Source organism: Thunnus thynnus, chromosome 13 (assembly GCF_963924715.1).
Source record: "Thunnus thynnus chromosome 13, fThuThy2.1, whole genome shotgun sequence".
Taxonomy (NCBI): Eukaryota; Metazoa; Chordata; class Actinopteri; order Scombriformes; family Scombridae; genus Thunnus; species Thunnus thynnus.
In genome coordinates, this window is record NC_089529.1 from 13,522,132 (window position 1) to 13,547,813 (window position 25,682).

At 40.2% G+C, this 25,682-nt stretch overlaps 1 protein-coding gene across 5 annotated transcripts; it reads right to left on the minus strand.

Moving 5' to 3' along the window:
* On the minus strand, positions 1-24,706 carry LOC137195617 (multidrug and toxin extrusion protein 1-like). 5 transcript variants are annotated; one of them, XM_067608128.1, is made up of 17 exons: positions 9,262-9,442; positions 8,954-9,146; positions 7,660-7,761; positions 7,460-7,528; positions 7,210-7,358; positions 6,997-7,039; positions 6,825-6,869; positions 6,566-6,663; positions 6,305-6,402; positions 5,047-5,228; positions 4,427-4,535; positions 4,057-4,132; positions 3,652-3,721; positions 3,432-3,564; positions 2,291-2,331; positions 2,058-2,121; positions 1-1,950 (listed from the first exon to the last, which is right to left on the minus strand). In XM_067608128.1, exons 2-17 carry the CDS (start codon positions 9,143-9,145, stop codon positions 1,718-1,720), a joined length of 1,704 nt encoding a protein of 567 aa, XP_067464229.1. In that variant the 5' UTR covers position 9,146; positions 9,262-9,442; the 3' UTR covers positions 1-1,717. The 5 variants fall into 5 exon arrangements, with proteins under 5 accessions (XP_067464229.1, XP_067464228.1, XP_067464227.1 ...); XM_067608127.1 differs by lacking the exon at positions 9,262-9,442 and adding an exon at positions 24,619-24,706 and having other exon boundaries at positions 3-1,950; positions 2,291-2,385; XM_067608126.1 differs by having other exon boundaries at positions 3-1,950; positions 2,291-2,385; positions 9,300-9,438.
* Positions 24,707-25,682: the final 976 nt, after the last annotated feature.

Here is a 25,682-nt window from a genome sequence, read left to right on the forward strand (position 1 = left end):
GAAGTCTAGGGCTGTAGTCTGCTGGTCGACTGGTTGATTAGTTGGTCGATATGCTCTTGTCAGACTAAATTCTCATTGGTTGAATAATCTCCGTGTTATTTTCATAAGGAGAAAAGTGCTACATCAACAGCCTTCCAGGGTTAATCCATTATTTCCTGCGGCGGGAGGGACAGACTAACAAATTACCTGTGAAAAAAAACCCAAAACATTCAAAACACCCCCGTTGTTTTCACAACTTTGAACTCACCCAACCTAATGGAGACTGCTGGGTCTAACTGTACACAACATTTACTGAACATTTACTGAACGTACTGAGTGTTACTGAGTGTAATGAAATCATGGAGCACTGTGAAAAATAGAAATTCACAGGATGTATAAACTCGGTGATGAGCAGACTTCTCCTCAGTTTATCTTTCACATTAACTCATTACTCTGATTTACTGTCTTTAGCACATCACCAGCACTAAATATCTTAGTTATCAGTCAATGTGTTGTCTTACTGCCACAGAAAATGAATAAATCGTTGGGTTATTTGCACGACGTCGCCTCCCTGTTGTCTCTTGTCAGACCACCAGCTCCGTGAGAGGCACAAACTGAAGCTAAAATGTGCTAATATTTGACGTTACGTGGTGGTGTTTCTTTTCAGGGAAACTAATGTTCTGCTAATAAACATTGTACATCATCTAGGTTTTGAACCATTACCAGTGGGGCAAAATAAATATGCATTACACTCTTACCTGTCCAGCAGTAAACAGGAAACTTCGGCATCAGTCTGCAAACATTTCTCTCATCAGGGATTTCCATCTGGGTTTATCCTCATTTTATGCTGTTGCTTGTCCCGATTTTGTTTAGCTTCTTCGTGTTTTCATTTCTTTGACGACAACATTTCACGCTCCTGTGATTTTTTAAATAAATATGATCCTCCATTTATCAGATTTTGGTTTCAAAAACTTCTCACAACACAAAATGTTTGGTCCGTTCTTCTTCTTCGTTTTAAAACCGGTGCATTTCCGGTAGTCGCCCACTGAATCTAAAACGCGTAAGGCCCTCACTGGAGCCAGTGTTAGGTTTGTCCGCTCTATGCTACTGTAGAAACATGGCGATGCAACATGGCGGCCACCGTGGAGGGGGACCCGCTCCCATGTAGATATAAAGGGCTTATTTCTAAGGTAACGAAAACACAACAATTATTATTTTCAGCTGATCAGACACTAATTAAGATATACTTATAATCTATTCAATTTTTACCAAGTCTGCTCTTTTAGATATTACTAAATACTACACACTGGACCTTTAAATATGAAGTAATGACAAAAAACAAAGTATGGTAATACTTAGAATTTATCTGAACTCACTTACCTCAAACAACAATTAAGTTTTCAAAACTGTGAAATAATTTCTTTATGCCATTACAGACAATTATAAACAAGACATTATAAAGCAGCTATTTTCCCATCATTAGTGCATAATAAATGGCCTGAAATTGAAAAACTGGGAGCATGGAGAGGGAATTTGTTTCAGACAGGCCAGCATTGGAAGATGGAAGCTGCCTCTATGTCATCCTAATCACTTAAACGTTTAACACCCAGAGTTGTGTATGTAGACAAGAGCATAGTGGTCCTTACATACTTTACTGCAACACACTGCTGTGTCTATGCTCTCGAAGGCAGACTCACTGAGCTTTGTTTTGTGCTGCCCAGATGTGGTCTAATAATGGTCACTTGTCTAATTTGAGCAGTCTGATGAGCAGCTCACTGATGAAGACTCCAGCAGCGAGGATGATGAACATGAGCAGCACAGCGAGGCCACGTCGTACTACCAGCTGCCTCACTGACAGAGCCGCGCCATCTGATGCCCGCTGACCTGCACCGAGCTTTTCCAGCTTCCCCTCTACTGGATTCAAAGAAGTGGATCGACTGGTTTTTACCTGCATCTCACCAGAGTCCAGGGCTGTGAGGGAAAAGAGTTTAAATATATGGTTAACCTTAGTTGTGCACTTCTTCCCAGAAAGATGTTCATATGTAGCAGTAGGTAAAATAACAGTAGCTTGTGTTTACCGTTATTTTCTATCGAAAAGATGTTGTTCCTTTCCATAACGTGGACTCCTGCTCTTACCAGTGCCTAGTGAGAGATATTGAAAACAACTAAATCACATTTTTCTAGTATTTAAAAGAAACAGAAAAACAGGCAGCAATATTAGTATCACATGTTGTCTGCATAGTTGAATTTATCTACAATAGCAATAGCACTGTATTAATTGAATCAGTTATATTCCAGTGGAGTTACTCACCTCTTTAGTGGCTTTCTTCCAGTTCAGTTTACAAAGGAAAACTATGAAGAATGTGGACTGTATCAATACACAAATTAATAACCCTGACCACAGCCCTGCAACACAGGAGGAATGAGGGAGTTGATTAGTTTGACTGGAAATATGATCAGATTGCCACTGACTGTGCAGCCTGTCCTCCCAAGAAAAAACAACAGTATAAGTAAAAAATTCAGTTACCAAAAACAACCTGTAGTTACGTTTGAGTGACAGATGCCATCTAGCCTAGCCAAGAAGGTCCAACTCATGGATGTATTAAGAAAACTGGATACAGCGTTGGAGGCGGAGCCCTGTTCATTCCTATGAAAGTTGCTCAGTGGTACAGGAAGCCAAAAAAGTTCGACTTCCAGGTATAAAATTAACAAGATCTTACACACAGCTTCCGCATGATCTTCGGTGTTGTGGGGCCCACAGAGCAAGCGCACTAGTGTTTCCTTTAACCCCGCCTCCCAACCGCATGTACACCAGAGACTTCCACTGGCCGAGCTGGATAACTTCCTGTTTAGCCCCCTGCTAACTGGAATGGGGATAAAATAATTCAAACGTGCTCTTCTAGACTTTCAGACTAACAGGTTAAACCTCAATGGCTTACAGATATAAGGGCACAGATTTCCTTATTAGGAGGTGGCAGGTTGGATGGATGGCAAATAGATAGATGGCAAAAAGTGGACTTAGCTGCAGGAGGCTGTTTGCTTCCCATTTCCAACTGTGTCACGTTTCCAACCGCGAGTTGGGACAGTTTTTTAAAAACTGTGACTACGATTGTTGTGGTGTTTACTGTTGCCATGACGACAATGGTTGCCTAACTTTAACCTACACCATGTTTCAAATGATTATTTTAACCCAAACCATGTTCTTTCCCAAGCCATAACAAAGTGGTTTTTGTGCCTAAACCTAACCAGAACTTAACCACAGTGTCGACACACTATAAAACATAATTATTTTTTAACAGTGATATTTAATGGTTTAGCGATTACTGCCAACAGAGGCAGCATATTAGAAAACAATCCTATGGGTCGTTCTGGAGTGCACAGACAATCAACCTATATGGTTGTTTAATTATGAGGATGTGTTGGACTGTGTAACATACTTAATCTGTCCTCACCTACGATGCCCATTTTTACAGGGAACATCAAAGACACTCCGATGGGGAACCCAATGAAGTAGTAACCCACCAGATTACACACAGCGCCAACCATTTGCTTCCCTGCTCCCCTGACAATACCTCCCGTCACACCCTGTGGAGGTAAAACAGAGAAATATAAAATCTGTGCTGGTTTATTTTGCTCAGCACTGGAATGACTTAATAAGACAAAGATTCTCACTGCAAAGGCCTCAGCAACGTGGATGAAACAGTACATCTTCATGATATCAGACACCCTCTGAATAATCTCTCTAAAAGGAAAATGCAAATACAGATATGAAAATGTGTTTCTGACAAAGACAGGTGAGTACAAAGTTTTCTGAGGTAGCTGAGGTTTTGTCCGAGGGAGTGATAGTGCAATTTGATTTTTGGGCAATCATAAATTGATGCATCTCTAAAGTGTAACCAAAGCAAGGAGACAAGCTCACTTTCCTGTCAAGGATCATTGTCCTCTGAGGTTAATATATGATGAATTACGCATTGACATTACAAAAGCTGTCTCTGCAAGGGTCTGCCTGTTAGATATTGTGTTTGAAGCAAGACTACACAAACCAACGAATGCTAGTAGTGTAAAATCTGTAATTACTTATCTGTGGTGAAAATGTAACCAATCACATCCTTAGACACACCAAGACAAGCTCCAATGAAACATGAGGAGATAACTGAATTGGACATAAGAAACACAGTACATTATTAGAAATATGTGGACAATATATGAAAGCATAATGTAGATTAGCAGATATTCCAAGCTAATAAATGACAGAAGAGAAGACTAAACAGAAAGCTTTTGGTGTCAGTTGAATGAACAAACACGAAACATGACTTTAGTTGGTAGATCCAACCAGAAAATGTATCCAAAAAGGTCTCTTCTGTAACAAAGCTCGACACAGCTGCCTTTGCTGCCTGTATTGGTGCATTGTGGTGGAAATTTGTCAAGCTACATGACTGATTCATACGTGCACAGACGACGGAGACCTTGCTGGATAGCTTGGCTTGCTCTGTGTTCCCAGCACCGAGAGCATTTCCAACCCGAACACTGGCAGCTACAGAGATACCCATTGGAAACTGTGGGACAGGATGAGGTAAAGGAAAATAATCACTTCAGAGTCAAATATAGTAAAACATCAAGATACTTGGGTAGTGTCCTGTAGGTCAAAATCATTCAGGTTTTCACAAAAATCTTACTTTAGTATACATGGTGTTCGGAGATAGAATAGATAAATAGAATTTTAAGAAAACCTTTTTACTTTTATTTGTTTTCTTCCTGTACATTTCCCAATCTACTGCACACAACCAACAGTTTTGATCACATATTATTAAAGATTGTCAACTCTTCAGAGCTAATACAAGATGTATTTTTTAAAACATGAGATAATGCTCAATGATAATCAGTGAGTTAAAACTGTTACTGGAGCAAATGATATACAGAGAATAAACAGATGAAAATTGGTGTTTCGATTCAATCAAAGTTGCAATATTTAATTATTCTATTACTATATCAATCCAAAAGATATCAGGAAAAAGGCTTAATTGAATATTAATTACAAGAAAAAACAATGTACTACAAGGAAGTTACCATGTAAGCGATAGTAGCCAGTTCATAAATTATAGACTGAGCACCCAGCTCAACCTCACTGATCATGCCTGCTAGGAACCCTGCGATTTCATAAAGCCACCACTCCAGACAAAGCATCAGCATGCTGGGGATGGCCAGATGGAGGAAGGGACCCCACTCCTGCAGACATTCTCTTGACCAACCTGAAACATAGGAGGGATGATGGATTCAGTGAAATGTATTATTGAGACAGCATGCAGTCATGTAAATGCTGCACTGAAGAAACTATAAGACTTCTTTCACTATAATGTCTATAATGCAGAAGTGAGCCAAACCATAAGTGTAACATTAACATTTGATGACAGATTAAACAAGAGTCTACAGCCATGCTAGCAACCAGCAGACTGTACGTAAGCACAGTAAAAGTGACAGCATGAATAATGTAAGAGGCCTCTGAGAAGCATAAACGCTCACTGATATCAAGGTAAGAGTGAATCCAGAAGACTGAAAATGTTTTATTACCACCAAGGTCAAATTATGGTCGGTAACGCTTTATTTTATGGGTCCATAATTCACAATCATTTTCACCTGGTTTCCTCACACAGCTATGTAATTTGGCACTAATTATAGGTAGAAAAGAGACAGTGTTCAATTTGTACACTTCCAATTGATTAATTCCAATTAATTGATAAGGTAGTGTATCCTGGAGCCCTTTTGCCAGTATACAGAAGGTCAGCTGAACATAAAAACCGGTACAAATATGCAATTTGTCTACAGGCATATATATATGGAGTAGGGCTGCAACTAATGATTATTTTCTTTAATCTGTCAAGAAGAATATTCAGTTTACTCTCATAGAAGACTAAAGAAACCAGAAAGTATTCACATTTGAGAAGTTCTAACTAGAGAATTTTAGCAATTTTTCTTGAGAAATGACTCAAAATGATGAATCGGTTATCAGAATAGTTGGCGATTAATTTAATAATAATTGACAAATTGTTCAGCTCTAATATGAAGAATAAAATGTAAAATACTAAATGAATAATGAATCAATATTTACATGGGTTTAGATGGAGCAGATCTTTCAAGAAAATTCCTCTGGAAATGAACAACTGCTTATAAATGACACACCTAAGCTAACTAAAACACAACCTTGTCTTCCCTATAATCATCACGTTAGCAAAGTAAATACTTTTTTACCAAGAAACTTTTTAAAAACCTAGGAATTAATACTCAGATGAAAAGTTATCTCAGCAGTAGTTTAATCCCCTCGACTCACCGTCCCATGTAGCTTTGTGCAGCCCCCTGCAGCAGATGTACAAAAACAAAAAAACAGCCAAGCAGTACTGTGAAATGGCGTTGGCAGCTGCAGATCCACTTTGATGGAGTCAAGAGGATTAAGCAACAATAAAGAAGGTAGAAAAAGAAAGCATATAGTCATCGCCTTTCTCTCATACAAAAAACTGTTTATAAATGATTGATTAATTATTAATGATTATGACTCAATTAAGGAGAACACTGTTATACTGTGTGTACTCACGCGATCCCCAGATCCAGGATATTAAGAAAGATGTAGTTGATAATTGCATTTAAAACATTCCCTACGGCTCCGGATATTACCTGGGGCCACATGATGCCCTGTGAGCCAAAGCAGGTGGTTTAAAAAAACAACGCCTGCTGTTTGTAACTTCTCACAGTGTTCATTCAGTGTTCATTCACACACAAAACCATCTTGTTACAGACAAACTTTCAATCATTACAACGTTTCGCACCAGTGGTCGTACAGTCAGTAAACGCACCTGATTCTGAAGATACCTCTGCTGCAGCTGGTACATGAAGGCAGCCTGCACAACACAAAGATGAATAGGGGGAAATTAGATCAATAATGCAACACAACAACCATTCAATTCAGCCTATATAGATGCAGATACTAAAATCATTTTGTTAAACTGTGGAGGGAGCTGAACTCACTGGCAGAGCCGGCATAAAGATCTTCACATACAGCTGGGAGAGTCTTTACAGCAGATAGAAAAAAGGGAAAATTATTAGAAAAAAAATCATGCTGAATAACTTGATGAATGAGTTATGTGTGTATATGTAGCATTTTATGTCAGTCTGCCCTGTTGTATGAATAGTTAAAGGTGATAAAAGTGTACATCTGGTATTGAGGTGGAAAAGGTTCACCTGGCGACCTCGGCGCTCTGCCTGACAGCCAGCAGAATGGGCTGAGTGTTAATGAGAAGGGCCCAGCAGGGGAAACAGGCTAAGAGCAGAATCAAAACCCCTCTTTGTAAAATCACCCCCACACGCTTTAGGTTACCACTGCCGTAAGTCTGCAAGAAAGGGGTCAGAAATACAAAAAAATGAGCAAGACAAAGGTCATAAGTGACACAAAACTTGATCTGAAGGAGTATAAACAAGAGGAATGGAGTACCTGAGATATGAGAGTATCACATGCTGATGCCAGACCAGAGCCAATGGAAATACCTGTGACATTTATTACCTAAATAAAAACATTATCAAACAACAGTCCAGGTAGAAAAGAAATACTGGTTCAGGCTTGGATAGATAATCAAATCAAAAGCAAGGCAATGAAAGAGATCCTGCCAGTAAAAGTGCTCTCAGATCTCTCACCGCTATTGCTAATGCCACCCCTGCGAGCTCTGTTTTCCCCAGGTGACCGCAGAACACCATGCTGACGAAGCCGATCAGGAAGGTCATCAACTGTGAAATGAACTGAAAAACAAAATCATGTTCCCTTGTTTTCATGACTACGAAAACATAAATGAACGGCACCAAAACATGAATAAAATATTAAACTCCAAATGCGACACACACACACTTCCTGATCAAGCTCATTAAAAAAAAAGGGCCTTGAGGTAAGAAAAAGTTTGCATTTCATCAGCAGCTGACATGTGTTATGCTTTGGTTTTGCTGCAGCTCATTTATATTTCGAAATGTTTTTACTACTTCTCTTTTAATTCTTTGGAAAATAGTTCTAGTCATTGCTGGTGTAGATTTTTTTTACAGCCTTTGGCATCAAAAAGTTTGCATAAAGGCAAACTAAATGTCCTTAACTATCAAGTTCTAGGTTTGTGCGATGAATAGAAGTCGCTGGAAAGCGGATACATGCTGGGTTCTCAGAACTGCTCAACTATTTTTCTCCTGACAAAGTTATAATTTTCTATTGAGGGGGCACTTACAAATGCATGTTATTTCTGTTATATTGAAAATATTATTAAAAAAATGTCTTTACTGTGAATTATGCATACACAAGCCTATGATTTTGAGATGACAGACATTTCAAGTGTTTTAGAGGCTACTTTGAATTTTCTTTTTTTTCTGTTCAAAAACTGCTAAATTCTGCCTGTCAATTTGGTGGAACATCCTCAAGTGCTAATTGAATGAGACCAAGCTTTGCTAGGACTGATACCCAACATTTAACACTGCATTTGTCTGATATTTGAACTAGTGAGACCTCTAAAGCGTGCACTGAAAGGGTGAAATCTGTATTAGTTAAACCTATCATGGCCACACTTTTTTTTAATTAGTCCCCTTTTTTTGTTGTTACTAACCTTTCAATTACTGTTACAATAAAGAATGCGGCCAAAATTACTGGTATACTACAATCCTCATGTTAAAAATCACATAGAAATTTAAGCCTTTTGAAATTTCTTTTCATTTTTTGATGGAAAGCAACTCAGCAACAAGCAGCAACTTTTAATGTCTTATTAAGTGGCCTATGCTGCAAACTGAGATGAAAAATAGCTGCTTTTAGAGATGTACAATCATAACAGCCCCCGCAAGACAGATTTCTCCTAAGTCTAATATGATTCATAATATGCGTCAATCATTTAGCTTTACTAAAATGTTAAATCTAGTGGGGTAAAATTAAATTGTCAACTGGTGCATTTAATTACAATCTTACCATGGGTCCTGCCAGTGTTAAAAACTGAACTGTTTCATTCTTGTAGTCCACAGGTATCCAGAGCTTGATGCTTTTCAGGCAGCCGCTGCAGCATGAGTCAACATCGTGAGCAGCCGCAGCAGAAGGTGTTTGTTCTGTTTTGGACTGTCCATTTACTCCTTTACATGCATTTTTTGTAGTTAAATCTTCCATACTGAAAGGAGATTTGGCAGAAAACAGAACTCAATCACCAAACTGAATGATGTGTGTACAGTACAATTCCCCTCAGACATAGAGAAGAAGGCTGGGAGTAATCAATAACCAATTACCTGGATAATAATCAATAACCAAGGCAATGTCCGCCCACCTTGCTTTACATCTGTGAGAGTTGGCATAAACAGTATACTAGGGCATTGCTACAAGTCAGACCTCTCCACCCCCGACCCACCAACAAGCTGTGCACTCCTCCAGGAAACTGTGAACACTGCCAAAACGAAGGTGGTTGTTTTTCTCTCAACTGCTCTGCAGCGTAACAGATCTGAACTGTTGCACCACAGTTCAAAGGAATGAAAAGCTTTTTGGACAAAGTGTGAATACACGTGTCTATAATTAAACACACCGTACTGTATGAGTAACAGGGATTTCACCCTGCCTTTAAAAGATCATTGATGGGAAGTGGAAATACTAATGGTGACAATTTAGAGAATTTCATAGGAAAAGCTAATTTTGTGCTGCTTTGAATTGACTGAAGAAAATGCACGGGTAAATGACATGTCATCTTTTCTACTGGTTATGTTCAAAATGAAATCAGATAACTGTATCTGTGGACAAAACTTTGAGCTAAAAGACGCTAAAACAAAAAAAGAAATAGAAATAAAGAAATAACAGAATTAAGAAATAACAAGAAATAACAAGGGATTAACAGCAATTTATGGTATTTCATAGAGGTGATGGCAAGACAGCAAAGCTACAAATTCATGATTTTTAGTTTCCTGAACCTGTAATGTGTGAAGATCATGAAACACTATTCCGTGATCACAACAAACAGCTTTCAATAGATGCCTGCCTATTAGTCTCATTTAATTACATGTAATTCAATAATGTGAACACTACGTTCAATGTAATGGCTTTGATTCTTTTTTAATTGATTTTTTTAGTTTAGTATTTTTTTTTATTTGCCTAACATGATAATGTGTCTGAGAAACAACTGCTTTAGTATATTCCTGGTTTTAAACTTTTATTTAAATGACCACAAATTAATTATATTTAATGTTCTCATCACCAATAACTGCACATTGTATGCTAGAAAAAAAGCCAACAAACTTCTTATAAAAACTAACAAAATCCTCTTCCACTATTGGCTATAAAAGCATTTCATGACGGCAGAGATACAGAGGGAACTGACGTCATGTTTGACTCACTTCTTACTCAGAGACACTTATCTATTTCCCTTTGCTGAGGTACATCACACAGTCTGTCACAGTAAAACAACACACAGGCTCGTATCCTGTCACCTCATGTTGTAGTATGTTATGTTTTCCTCCCATGGTGACACCTCAGTGAGGAGTTCCTCTCTCTGGTTGTGGCTGTGAGAACCTCCCATCGGGTGGTGCTGTTTTGCTCTTGTTGAAATTCAAACGCTCAAATTTTCTGGCACATGAGGCTGCTTCACTGAACTTTGAATGGATTTCTAATCATTTAATCAAATGGTATAAACATTTGCTTCTCCTTCTGCTGATTCAAATCATTAAACGCAGTTGAGCGACCTTGCAACATGCGGTCGAACATATTGTCAAACACTGAGTTGATTTTTTGCAATTTCATCTGTTTTCTTTGCCTCTGGGGCCAAAAAAGAGAGGACAGCAGAGAAGAACAGAAAGGAGAAAGGGAAAAGTAGCGGAGGCCAGCGGCAGAGGAAGGGGGTGACACCTTGTGTAGGCTCTCATTCATTTTCCTGGTTCAGTGATGCAGCAAGGCCCACCGGGTCCACCCACCCACCAAATTGTATTCCTCCGGCTCCCCCATCCCAACCACACGCGCAGAATCACACACGCACACGTAAATATGTTCCACCAACCAGCGGGGCCGGCGTCCGCCGTGACGTCACACTGCAGTTCTTCTCGGGCTCCACTGGATGACAGTGGCAAGTCACCGCTTACACATGATGAGCCGTCATTCATGATGGCGACCGTTCACAGTGTGTGTACGTGAGTGCATTTGTATATGTGTTTGTGTGCATTTTTGGGTGGGGTTTGCGCCGGATGGGTAGCAATGGGGTATTGAGGAGGTGGAGAGGGGTTTATTGGAGGGGGTAGGTGGGTTGATGGAGGTGTAGGAGGCGGGGGCGGGCAGTAAAATCGCAAATGAGAGGAAATTGTTTTGAGTCACAGCAGATTTGGTGGAGTGAGATAAGGGCTGATGACGGTGGTGGTGGTGTGATTAGGATTAGGGTGGGGGGTAGTGGTGGTGGGGGGGTAGGGTTTGGAGAGAGTAGAAAGTGGGTGGGGGTGGGAGGTGGGGGGGTGGGAGGGATGAGTCTGTGCATGGAAGAAGGTTTTGGGAGGGGTGAGAGTATTTGCACGCACAGTGTCACCATGTTTGTGTTGGGTTTGTGCGTTTATCTGCGTGTGTAAATTTTTCCCTGACTGTGAGAGAGGGGAATTGAGGGAAAGATGAGGAGATAGGTGGTTTAGATAATGGCGGCCGGAGAGAGCGGACGAGGGCAGGGGGTGTCACGCAGAAAGATAGAGTGCGATTGGAACAAGAAAGAGTGGATGAGACAAAAGAAGTGAACATTTGATAGAGAGAGGGGGGGGAAAAAAAAAAAAAGGCAGACAGAGTGCAGCGGGTACATAGAAGGGGGGCGTGCAGGCCGTGGATGAGAGGATGGATGAGGGGAGAGACGTTGAGAGAGTGCAAGAGTGATTTTTCGACGTGTTCTCTTCCCTTCTTTGTTGGTTACGTTGTGGGCAGCTTTGGCGGTGACAGCTTTAGGGGTTTTTGAGGGGAACAATGACGCAGAGGGACCCGTCACGTCTGCTCCAGCTGATAATGATGATGCCTAAAATGATATCAATAATAAGTAGCTTCTCACGGAACCCTAAAAACCGCTGGCACGTGACACATACGTCACAGATTATCACACATGACACACTGCGCTGGACACAGACATGGCTATCTCACGTTGGCAGTGTGTGTGAGGGTGGTCAGAGAGGGAGCGAGCGAGACACAAAGAGAGACAGAGGTGGAAACAGAGAGAAAAAGGGGAGCGGGGAAGGAGAGCGGATTATGCTTGGAGTCTGTCACCTGCACACACTTGACATTCGCATACGGGACAAACGTACGAGATGTGCGCTGAAAGTCAAAAATAAAATGAATGCATTCGTAGCTTGCCCCTATTGTACGTGGGCAATCTTGTGTAATTTTGCTTTTATCAGTACAGACAGGGGGAAAAAAAAAAAAAAAATCAAAGGCAGCCACTCAGAGAAAGCCGAACCTCACTGAGAAGCCTTGTTTTGAAATGTGGTAAAACCTGAATGAGATGAGGGGTGGGGTGATGTGGGTGGGGGGTGGAGGGGGGGGTGGTGGTTTCACATATTTTTTTTTTTTTTTTGACCACATTTTCAGTTTAAATCTACACAATGTCAAGCGCCTCATTTGAATTTCAAACCTCGTCAAAGACACAAATAATTGAAGCGTGGACTCATCACACAGAATAATGACGATATAGATGAAAAGTAATTCAGCCATGACTAAAGCAGAAGAAAATTTGCTGTCTGCTCTTTTGAGATGATGTATGAGCTTTTGAATTTCTTTGGTGAGTCATATAGAAATGACTTGAAATAGTCATAGCGATGCTGCACTCTCATTGTGTACGAGGTGCTATAAATATGGTTTGATGTTTTTTAGATGACGATATTTTGAGGATTTGAACCGTTTTCGTGAGGAAGGTTGACAGACAGAAACAGCAGAAGAAAGGTATTCTAAAGCATCAAAAACAAATCCTAACATGTGCACTAACTGTCAAGTCTCTAAGGTAATTAGCTTAAATTATGTCTTAATGAATCCCTTGTCTGACTTGCTCATGGGAACACATGATGATACCGCTGTTGATCTAACAGTGCTCTCCTAACGCAATGGACGAGCCTTCTCAAATGCCACCAACCCTGATTTTTTCTTCCGTGACTCATCCAGCCTCTAAAACAATGCGGCACCGTGGTGCTCAATCCCCTGTGACACACTGTCCTTTCCATAGCACCCTTCATGAAGCTACGGGTTTGTCCGCAGGGGTAAACACAAACAGACAGCACCAAAGGGTGTCTCGGGGGCCGCTCCGAAGGGGGCTAAGACGGGAGCAGAAAAAAACCTTTAAAAGATCAGAAGTAAACAGGTTTTTTTAAGGACATCTGACTCAGTCAAAAGCCTCCCATTAAGGTTCTTATGTATGACTGTGTGTTTTTGTCGGGTGCGTGAAGGGGTTGGAGGGCTGTATTATACATGAGAAATTCATGCTTGGAAGTGATTCTGTGCTTTGTTGACTCATAGACTGAAGAGGCTCATTGACTGTGGCAGCTGGTTGACCTTGGAGAGAAGGCAACCTGTTTCTCTCACTTTCACTTTCTCCCTTGGGGGCTTTTTTTCCCCCCTCCTCTTGTCTCAGGAAGTGAAGCGGGAGATGTACGATCCGACATGAGAGTCACAGGAGGAGAGCAGCACCTGGCCTCACCTAGAGCACAACACGCCTAAAACACACCAGCAGCTCGTGACGCCTCACGAGTCTCTCTGCTGCGCTTTAAAATCGATCCTTACACGCCATGACAAGTAGCTGAAAATAAGTACACAGCATCTTATTTTAGATATTGTGTCTAAAAGCGTTGCACACACACAGGTCTTAATAACACACTAGAGGGATGATTCAGCCCAGCAGGTGCACTACCTTTTACCGTTTGAAATTTCGGCTCCAATTTGCTTCCAACAAAAGTTGAAAGGGTGTACCCATTGCTGAAGTAAAGATATGAGGGGATTTAAGCTGTAAGTGTGCATTACATAAGGAATCTCCATCTTAACTATACAATATAACACTTTAAATCAATATTTTGTCACCTTAAAAAAGTGTAACCAGCACTCACCGTTTTTTATGAGCTTGAATGCGCTTTCACTTCCAGATTTCACCGACTACAGACTCAGAGCTTCTACAAAACACTGGCTTTAAGAAAAAAACAGCTATAAAAAACTCTGTACACTTTTATATCAGTGCCTGCCACAACTTTTCTGCTTTTCTAGCAAACACTACTGTGTAAAATACTCTGCCATTCTTGTTTTCTTGTTGGAGCAATTTTTAGAGAGTTACTCATGTTGGAAGTGTACACACACACACACACACACACACACACACACACACACACACACACACACACTCACACACACACACACCAACATACAGTTCAAGTCATTCAAGAGGGTGAATCAGTCTTCTTGCTTTCTTTGGGTATGTGCTTGTGTTTCCGTCTTCATTCTCCATGAGTTCATCTACTGAAACAGCCATTTCTGATTCAGTTACATTTCTTTCATTACATCAAATTTAAAACCTTGACAGCCTACAATACGATCCAATTCGTTAGAGAAAGTCTCAGATGCTCTAAGAAACCACCTGATAATTGTTCATTGGAGGAAGCACTACAGTAAGATCTGAAACACAGCAGGTTGATATTTTTCTCTTGATTTGTCTCTTGGGGACTGATTTGATTAATCATTTCAGCATTTACAAAATGGCACTTAGGCCAAAGCAGGATGTAGTCCAATGTGGATGTTTGTCCATGTGTAACACATTGTGTTTGAACAGGGTTTGGCCAAATATGTGGTCAGGATCTACAGCTAAAGGTCGCAACCACAGCTTGTATAAAGAAACATCTGATTCGGTCATATATTGATCACTAACGGACCCTGACACAAACCATTCCCACTCATTTTCCACTGTTTTCTTCGCAATGTAAAGTTTCCAACTCGGTAAATGGTAGGGAAATATTAATAATCAATATAGTCTCTCATTGACAGTGTTGCCATGGCAACACCGTGAAAAAAAGCTAATAGCTATCCGCTAGTCTTTTTTTTACACCTGAATGTTTCCAGTCTCCAGAAACTTGCATAAACCACTTAACTAAAATGTTCCCATGCTTTAACAGATGCCTGTGTCCATGAATGCAATCATTTGTATAAACGTGTGCACGAGCATACAGCTGCATACACACTCAAACAGCGCACACTGATACACACACACACACAGTAGACTAATGGCACGAGAGTGAGAACACATTGGTGAGGTTACAGTGCGAGGAGATGGCCGATAAGATGCAGCTCCCTCTCAAGACAGAGATTTTTTTTTTTTTTTTTTTTTTTTTTTGTACTGTTGCCAACTGCTGTTAGGGAAGCTAAAGCAGCACAACCAGCTACTACTAATACAAATGGACTGAATTAATCTCATTCTTGTTCAGGGACATGAAAGTGGATGGAGGAAATTGGGGAGAGGAGTGAGGTGGCGGGGCGCAGCAGGGGAAGGGAGGGGGAGGGCTGGAGAGTGTGAGTTAAACGCAGAGAGAATTAGAATGAATGATGACAAGATCTGCTTCTTATTTCCCTCTTTCTCTCCTCACTGTGGGTTTTAGGCAGACAGAAGGGAGAAGAAAGCTAATGTTTGTCTCTATACATGACCCACGCAGCCATCAGATACACTTTGCTGCAGTCAGATATTTCACAGTCAAGTAAGAACATAATGTTACCACCTAGTGATGAGCTGACAATTTGGAAATTAGTTAATGTTGCTGTTGAAAGCTCAGTTGATTTTCTGTCAGGCTGCAGTATAAATGCTCCTGTTTTGTTTTACAGTAACCTTGCCCTACATGACAGCCAGTGAATAATGAGTCACTTTAACATACAGCTTTGCTAGAAAGTCCTTTTTGTCACTGAAGGGAAAGACGGCAGGGAGCTGAAGCAGATACTTGTGATGAAGAAATCAACACATTCAATATAAAATGACCTCTTCCTCTTTGGTTTCTCTCATTATCAAGGTGTGTCTCTCATTAGCTTGAACATGTAAATGTGCTCACAAAAATATGCAAGATAATACAAGACAATATATTAGTTTAGTGTTACAGTGTAGTAAGTAATGTATGATGAATAATATGTATTTTCATGGAAGTTTCATACCATTTTCATGCACCAGAAGCATGTGAATTTGATTAGTTTTTATTTGTTCTTTTCTCTTTGCACGCTTTTACTGGTCTCTGACATTGTAGCAGTGACGCTAATGTGATTTACATCTAATGTCATTTTCTTTTCTATTGTGACCTTTTCCTGTTGCATTTTTTTCTTTCCCTTCATGACATTTTACTTTTTTTTCCCTGTCTTCGGTTACCTGTGTGTCTGCATTTGCTTGTGTCTTTTTTTTTTTTTTTTTTGCATTCAGTTGGTGTTTGATACTATCGATAAAACCTTCACATGGGTTCACTTGAGATATCTGGGTTGGTAATAATACAACAATGACACTTTTTAATTGCACTACAGTGCTTTTGTTCATAATTTTCTCTAGTTTACATGTATATACCTGTATATAGGTGTGTCTGTATAACATTTAACATTTGATGCAGCCTTTTCAAGCCTGGCCTAACAGACAAAGAGCAGAATGGCAGCAGAGGGAAATACGTATACATGACACAGATGGTCAATTTTAATCCACAGATTTTATTATAACTCATTACAAGAACAGCGACATCATGTTGACAGTAAACCATCTGAAGACTAATTTCTCTCTTTCATTAACGTTTTATATGAAAGAGTTCATTTTTTATCATCAGGTTGATATCTTGAATCCACCAGGAGGGCTGTAAAAGGTCGAATCATTTGGTAGTTTCTTTTCGAATTCCATCATTTTATGTTTTTCACTTGTGCATTCAGCACAAGATTGTGTTTCAGATCTGACAATGCGACGCTTTCAGTGAATGCAGTTTATGAGACAATATGGCATTGTAACTACACAGCTGTGGGCTGTGATTGCAAATCCTGTCTCTTTTGGGTTTGTGCGTTTATGTGTGTGTGTGTGTGTGTGTGTGTGTGTGTGTGTGTGTGTGTGTGTGTGTGTGTGTGTGTTGCCTACAGGTGACTCATCGCACTGCAGATGACCACAATGTTTTTCTGCTGCTTGAGCATTCATAGCTCTCTTTCTACCTTTTCCTCTCCTGTGATTCTCTCACTCCCTTTCTTTGCTTGTGTATTTTTTTTCTCTTTACGCCCGCTTGCTATCTCCTTTCCATCACTGATTTCTTTAGGCGTTACAAGACTATATCCCCCAGATTACATAAGCTCAGCTAGCTCTGATCATTTTGTCTGGACGCCGTGGAAATGCAACAAATAAAAGAGACAAAGAAGCAGAACGTTTACATTTTGGGAGACATTTCATAAACGTCTCTGTGTTTTGTGTGCTACATTGCGCCTGTGGAGGCTGGTCACCAGCAGCAGACCGTTCATCCAGCTCAGGTATAATGAGCCATAATGTCATGTTACGATCTGATTGGCATGACGAGCGTCACAGAGAGGGGCGGGAAGTGGGCTGGTGACAGAGAGAGAGAGAGAGAGAAAGGGGAAGAAAAAAAGAGAGAGAGAAATAATCATGATGATGATGATGATGATGATGATGAGGGTGATGATGAGGGGCTGTGAGCCCAAACAAAGGAACAAGGTGAGGATCAATTTGTGTCTGCCACCTCATTTTCTGAACCCCCCCCCCCTCCCCTCCCAGCGTCAAACTCGCATCAATCATACATCCATTTACCCCATCTCTCTCTCCCTCTCAATTACAGCCTCTCCTCCATCTCTTGTCCTCTGTTTTCCTGTCATCTGCATCCTGTGTCACATTCGGTGCCACTGATTTTCAATGTTTAATATCCTTTCAAATGTGTATTCTCTCACTGAGCAGGTGCTGTTCAAATGTTACATTTCCTCCCTGACAACATCTGAATGTTTATGGAGTAGAAAAGGAGCTGAGGCTTAAATCATGCTAATGTGAGCTTTGCTAAATTTGTTGGAAACTTCAACCTTGCTAAAAGAAGCAAATAAATTGTAGAATTTGGCATCAACTTGCTGAGTATTTGACTCAAAACTGTTTGGATGCAAGAGGTTTGCATTAAATTAGGTTCCTTTGATGTATTTTATGTTATTTTTTTTGCAATGTTACAGATATGAGAGTTCCTTTTCGAAATATATCTAATTATTATTCACATATACAGATTACAATATGAGTACAATGTGTTTATGAAAGATTTATCTGAGAAAAACCTTATAAATAAAGAGAATGTAACACATTTATTTTTCTGTATAAATTACTAACTTTTATGTGGATATTCAGTGATTTTTACAGCCTCCATAAACTAAACTTGCTTGACAAAAATGTAAGATTGTAGATAAACCTAATCGTACACATGCAGGCAGGCAGGCAGGCAGGCACACACACACACACACACACACACACACACACACACACACAGCATTTACATTGTAATTACCCCATGAGCCTCTCTCCAGGTCCCCATGGGGCCTCAGGCTGAAGACAGTCTCAGAAGAGTCCCAGTTGTCCCATTGAGGAGATCATTAGCCTGGTTAGAATAAACCACAACATGCGTGTGTGTGTGTGTGTGTGTGCATACGTGTGTGCGTGGGTGTGTGTGTCACTTGTGTGCTCAAGCGTTAAGCGGCTGTTAAATGGACTCCACGGCCTCTAGTGTCCGTGGACATTAGCTTTATTGGTGTGATCTGAAAAGTTATTTAGTGACAGCTGGGATTTCCCTCCCCAGGGACGGAGCCGCTGACAACTCATGATAGCAGACATGAATGAACGGGGAAATAGGCGTTAAATTGAAAGACCTGGAAAACTACCGGGGGAAAAAAAACATCTGAATTGATTAAAAAAAAAAAAAAAAAAAAAAATACATAGAAGAAAATTTGCTGAAATTATTTGTTATAAATTCTTAATGCTTTTATATTTTGTATATCTACAAAAAGTGATGAATATATTGTAGTCTCATTTTATTAACTTTAAATCAAAAAATTGATTTGATCATTTTAAAGGGTAATGAAATGACACTGTGCTGAGCAAATAATGTCTTTTAATAACAAAAAAAAAAATTTTTAAACATTTTTGAATAAGTTGAAAGCACATTTTTGACATCAGACATTAATGAAACTGTTTCTGTCTTTATCTGAGAAATACACCTGCATGTTTGTTTGCATCTCAGTAGCTAAATGTACTCTTTAATGTATAATAAAAAATGCAAAAACTGTGATCTCCATCAGCTTCTTTGTTCTATCAGACAAGTTCAGTTTAGTGGATGTGAGTGTCTGAGGCAGTGTGGCTGGTTTTTGTGTATTTTAAGTGTTACTGGATCTGTGTCAAGGGTTATAGAGCAGCTGTGCATTTTGACTGTGTCGGGTTAAGACAGCAAACATCTGCATGAAGCGTCAAATGTGTCTCGAGACTCTTTGAACCAATGTGACCTAACCAATCAGCAGTCCCTCTCTTTCTTCATCTCTTTCTGTCTCTCCTTTATCCTCCCCTCTGCCATTTTCCTCCCCACGCTGTTGTTTGGAAAAATTATCCTCCCTTTGCACTCTCTGCTGGAAAAGAGAGTGGAGTAAAGGGGCACAAAGAGGGGGGAGAGGGAGAGAGGGCAACTGATTGCTCCTATTGTTTAAGAGTGAGGCTTGCAGCCTCTTAGGGGATAATTGGCACACAAGGAGGGTAATGTGTTTGGACGGGAAAGGGGAGTCAAAGAAAAGAGGAAAAAAAGAGAGGATGCTGTGAATCAGTCAGATTTAAACATTTTAAATTAATATAAATGAATGAAAACAACATGAGTGAAATCAAACTTGTATATAAATTCAGGTGTTTCATTTATTTGATACACACAGTGTGTTCTTAGTATGTCCTGTGTTGTTTCAGTCTGTTCAAAGGCAAATAGGCCCTTGAAATCAAATTGGTCTGCAGTTTCCGAGACTTCAATGAATAAAATGAAAAAAAGTGTATTTTTTTACTTGTAGCCAGTGATTACTCACAAATTCGATTGTACTGCAGGCAAATCGAAACCTGAAAATGATAACTGATAGCTGGAATAATATTAAGCAGGAGACTGAAAAGCAAAAAAAAACAACAAAATTAATTTGTGTTGCATTTTGTGGTCTGTGTAGATGTCTGGTTTGAAATTGTTTGAAAAATCTTTTTATTCATGTGTAAAGGGATATTTGTAACTGGGTTAGAAAAACACAGGAAGCAAAATAATCACGTATACTTAACTTCCAAATAGTTATCAGCAGGAGATGTATTTGTGGGGGAAATAAAAACCCTGTTGAATTGGGAGAATCAAAAATAAATGTAGTTTTAAATACTGTGAATGCATATTGAAGTGAAATTTAGCTAATCTGCGTTAGAATAAAAATCAAAAACAGTCCAGTATATTGGCTGACTGTACAGCTAATACAGTTTTATTGACATTTGGCTAAGGGCCACATGGTTAATAAACATTACCTGTTCATTTTCTTCACAGGAAATGTACATCGCCAAAAATATATCGTGCAGGCAAAACTGTATAATACAGCAGTCGCATTTTCTTTTGAGCTTGTTTTCAAGAGCAGGCTCTGCCACCATTTCCTGGTATTCATGATGTTCTTATTCTATTTCTTACTCCCATTTCTATCTGCATGTGTCCTTTGTTTCCCGTCAAGCACTTTGAAAAAAAGTGCTTGACGGGAAGCAGGTGTTAAAAGTGCTTTTTAAATAAACTTGACGAGAGGAGAAGTCATTTTCTAAAGCGGCAGAGAAACAGCGAGTTTAACGTAAAGGGTATGATAACATGTAGATATTTTGGCAACAATTTGCACAGTCTATGCCCCTTAAAAATCACTCAGACGTGGTATTTTTTAACCTTCAGAAGCCTTGCATGTCTTTTATCAAAACCGTGCGAGCATAAATAATCAATAAAATACATGACAGGTGATGCAGAAATCCTGCTTTTACAAGATTGACCTTTAACCAGCAGGATGACGCGGGCATCACGCAGCGCAGACGTATTGTGAAAACTATCAAGCGTGTAGTATTATCTGAGAGAAGAGTTTGCTTTACTGCGTCATCAAAGCGAGTCCTGCACGTCCCCTCCGTTATGTCTGTGTCTCTATTTCATATTCCAGTCACAAGCCGTGTGGTGCAGCTGCTCAAAGGGAATGATTTGGTATTTTGGAATTTTTTTTTTTTTTGGGGTGGGGGGGCTTGATAAGTTTTGTGCCTCAAGGTCTGTCTGGGATGGGATGGCTGCACACGGAGAACGTGCACACTCAACATGCTTGTGATCCACAATCCTTTTAGCTCGATACCTGTGATGAAAAAGGAACATGAAAAAAAAAAGAAAGAAAAAAAAGAAAGGATAGAAACATTTACATTCAGTTTGCAAGTATGCCGAAGACGCTGTGAACATCTTTGAGTGCTCGAAGCGTGTGTCTACATACTTGTGTGCGTGTGTGTTACAAATGAGTGTACTTGTAAGACTATTATTTGTGATATTATTTTGTGTGCAAGTGTGTGTGTGTGTGTGTAGGTGCGTGTGTGTACAGTGTGTCTAAATTGGAAGGCTGTAATTAAATGCGTAGACCTCTCCACTATCTCCTCCTCCAGCCAGCGCCAGTGACGCACAAACCGCAGCACAGCCATGAGTCATCAGGCCCCCAGGATCACCACCCCTCCTTCTATCTCTCTATCCCTGCCTCCATCCACCTCTACACAGCTCTCTATAACCCTCTCTGCCTCTCACTACACATTCCTATGTCCCACTCTTTCTAAATTACCCACCACCACTACCACCCCCACCCCACCCCTCCGGCACGCGCACGACACGAGCGGCCGCTTTTCCCTATACACTCCTTGAAAAATCGTGCTCAATTTCCACCTCAATCCCAACACGCCTGGTTTTATCTCTCAACATCTGGCCGTCGCTCTCCCTACTACATCCCCCCCCCCACCCCCCGCCTTCCCTCTTCATTCGATCTGTCTTTACCCTTTTTATCTCCCCTGTTAACCTCCCCACGCTCACCCGTGAACCGGTGGGTTATTAAGTTTGCCACAGTTGCAGGCAAGACGGGGGTGGGGGGTAGGTGGTTGGTGGACGGGAAGAGCGAGGGAGTTATGGGGGAGACGTTTCAGTGAGAGATGGGCTCAAATTGTGCAGAGAAAAGACTGGGAATGGTGACAGGCGGCAAAGCAAAAAGAGCAGCAGTGACAGTGTGTGCGCGGAGTACAGAAAGCTGTGAACAAGTGAGAGGAAATAAGAGACAGAGAGAGAGAGAGAGAGCATGATTTGAGGCATTTGCCACCTGGCGTCCTGAATCATTATCTGACTCATGCTAATCTCTTATCTTCTCAGCCAAACACACACACACACACACATACACGGCACACATGACTAAGAATTTTAAAAACCTAGCACAAGGGGAGTCAAAGCAGCAGTTCTGACTGCCAGACGGAGTCAGGAGGCACCGGAGAGTAAGGATGAGAAAAACTCAAAGGACGGAGAGGAGAGAATCTCTCGACTGTCTGACGAAGTCTCCAACGTGTTTAAAGAGGGAAAAAAGGATATGTTTCATTTTCATCTCTCTGAGTGTTTATGATATGAGTAGGAAGGGAGAGCATATTAAGTGTATGACTCATAAATGTGTGCGCCTCTGTGCCCCACCAACGCCCTGCAGAGAGCATCCATTGCTGCAGGAGGGATAAAAAAAAAAAAAAAAAAAAAAAAAGGCAATTTCGTGCTTTACTTGGTGTGGTTATCCAATTAGTTACACAAAACATGTGGCTAAGCGGATGTATGCCAATATGCTTCTGTTCCTGATAGATGTTTTATCCCTGGGAGAGCCTTCACGAATACGTAGCAAAGCTGTCTGATGAAATATTACATTTTGAGTGCAATAGTTTTTGTATTCGGCATTAGTTGTTTCAGTTTGACAGAGAGGATCATGCACTATTATCCTCTGAGCTGACAGTGATAATTCAAGGTATTCTGCGCACAGATGCCGTAAGCTGTGTGTTCATTAACAAAGCCACGCGGCTTGATTGTACAAGGATTTCCCAAAGTGTAAGTATTATTTATTATCTTGTTCCAACATGTGCACATTAACCGTGTGAACATCCTGGACGTTCCTGATAAAGCCACCTTCTTTTAGACCATGCGAATGAACCCAAAAATACGTGTAAATCATTATTTAGAATAGGCTTTATAAGAAAGGAGCCTTGATTGGTAAAAAATAATGAAACCGAATATGGAATAATGAATAAATGTGGAGCAGTTTACTTTAAGAGAGGAATGCCTTTATACAAAGTTAGCAGTATGCAGCATTTTCCATGTCAGTTTTGAAGTTTGTGATTAACAACAGGGACACCGGTTGCACATATGCAGAGAGCACACAACACGACTCCAGCAATGGTAATTCAAAATCCAAGCCTTGCAGTGGGCGAATGACTCAACGTTATGGCACTAGATACTACTCCACTGGAGTACCCCACATTTATTTCAAACATTCAAAATATTTATGAGTTGAATTTCAATGTTGCCTGAAGCAGACTTTGAAGAATACGGACTGTTAATAGCCCACGATAGTTCAGCTCACAAAAAAAAAAAAAAAAAAAAAAATCATGCATAGGAAACACTGTTGGTTGGTGATAACATCAGTGTGTGGGGGGTTTAAATGATTGCTTCTAAGATCATCAGAGTAGCTACACAAACAGTGATATACTTTAAATATGCGTGTTGGAAAAAAAAATTAATATCTGCAGATCTAAAATGTCTGATGGGCAGCTTTGAATTTCATAATAATTTTGCTTTTCGTTCCTTCTGTTTAGGATTCTGCTTGTTGTGAGGCTTTGATAAAGGATCCCTATGGATCTGAGTCATTGCAACTTTAATCTCTTGTTCCCCCTCTGAGTATGACATTATGTCTTTATTGTCTTTCTAGCCTGAGTGGAAGGTCAACTGCTGTGAAACAAAACGAAGAACTAAACTTTCAACTCCTAACAAAATCAGTTTGCTCTATGTTATTTGGTTATGAGGACACCAATATTGGATAAAGGATATTAATTTAAATGTTGACAACGCTCTGATCAATACATGACTTTGTGTCAAGATGAAGTGGAACAATGTGCGCTCTGGTAGCCTTGTTGCATGTAGTTTCCATCGTTCTACCTGTGTTTCCTGTTTGTTTTCACTATCTGTCAATAGACTAAAATGCCAAAAATAAACATAAAAACATTTCTTTGAAATTCTTGCTGGATTCATTCCTGCTTGTATGTAGCTACAAACCCACTAAGACAGTACATGCAGTATATTACATGCACCCTTGCAACCCATGACGATGGCTACTCATCTATTCCTGCACTCAAAATGAAAACTGATGGATGCAGAAGAATTTCTTATAGTTTTTGTGTTATATGTTTTTGTCCTAGTCTCCATGCCAGGATTGGTGAAACTGATTCTCCACATGTCTTGAGATTCATGCTTACAATCTGACCAGTTTAGGTTCCCCCCGATGGACCTGTTCTTCATGCTGGTGCATGTTTGTTTGTGTGTGAGTTTGTCTGCTGTATCAAAGGTTGCTTCGCCTACCTCTTTTCTAGATCATGGCTGCTGCTGGGCAGAGATCTGTGACCTTTGTGGTCCTTGACTCTTCCTGCCTCCTCGCCTCTGGTGGTAACTGTTGTTCATGGTGACTGCTGATGCCCCCACAAGCTTAACAATCCTCTGTTGACCTTGGTGACAACAAACCACAAATCTAAACTAACAACCAACAGCACCGAGCCTCTTTGCAAAACCTACAGGTACAGTTTCCGAAGACAAGCAATGAACCTCGTTCATGTATTTTTTCCTAAGATACTGTAACCTTACATCTGCCTTTTTCATCAAAGACATTTTTACATGGCACAGTAGTAGTAGTAGTGTCTGAATCAGCTACATCGGCTCCAGAGTCCTGGTATTGTGAATGCTGGCTCACTGTTACACGGTCATGGCTTACTGGGACACTTGAATACAACAGAGCCATCGTTAATGTTATTAGTAACACCCATGCTTCTCCTTACTATGACAAATCAAAATGTCTACTGTGAACAAGGTTAGGTCTGTGGACTAGTTCCCATGTGAAAATCTTTGTGAATGAGAGTTGGTATGATTTTGCGTTCCATTCAAACCAAAGTTTATTGAAGAACAATTTATTTGCAACAATGGCTGTATGAAAATGTAGTTAGCATACAAGAAGCAGTTTTCCTGCTTTTCATTCCATGTCATAGAACACCTTAGGCTTATCATGTCTTATATGAACAACAAAAGTACTAAACTTTAACACCAAACTAATAGATTAAATGACAAGTGCACTTACCATGACACCAAGCAAGCACCGAACATCTTGGTGACAATTTTGTCAATGTTTACCCAATCCATAATGTGACTTCCCCACATCACAGACAGCTTGTGGGACAAGCAACCGATATCAACCAATGCTAATTACAGCAATCAACAAACCCACAGCATAAATGTAAAAGAAAAATACTACACACTTTACGCAAGCTGTATAAATTGCACAGAAGCAGTTGAAAAAGAGGCTTACGCAGTGTTGACATAAATGGTGTTTGATATATCCAAAAGTCCCTGCTGCTCTGTGTTTCAGTTTTCATTTA

What these genes read in the sequence shown, in the direction of transcription:
- LOC137195617 (XM_067608127.1), bottom strand. Translation starts at nt 9,145, where the DNA reads ATGGAAGATTTAACTACAAAAAATGCATGTAAAGGAGTAAATGGACAG. An exon ending in TGGCTACTATCGCTTACATG is followed by an intron (nt 4,536 to 5,046) that starts GTAACTTCCTTG and finishes CCTGTCCCACAG; the next exon opens with TTTCCAATGGGTATCTCTGT. An exon ending in CTTTTCGATAGAAAATAACG is followed by an intron (nt 1,951 to 2,057) that starts GTAAACACAAGC and finishes TTTCCCTCACAG; the next exon opens with CCCTGGACTCTGGTGAGATG.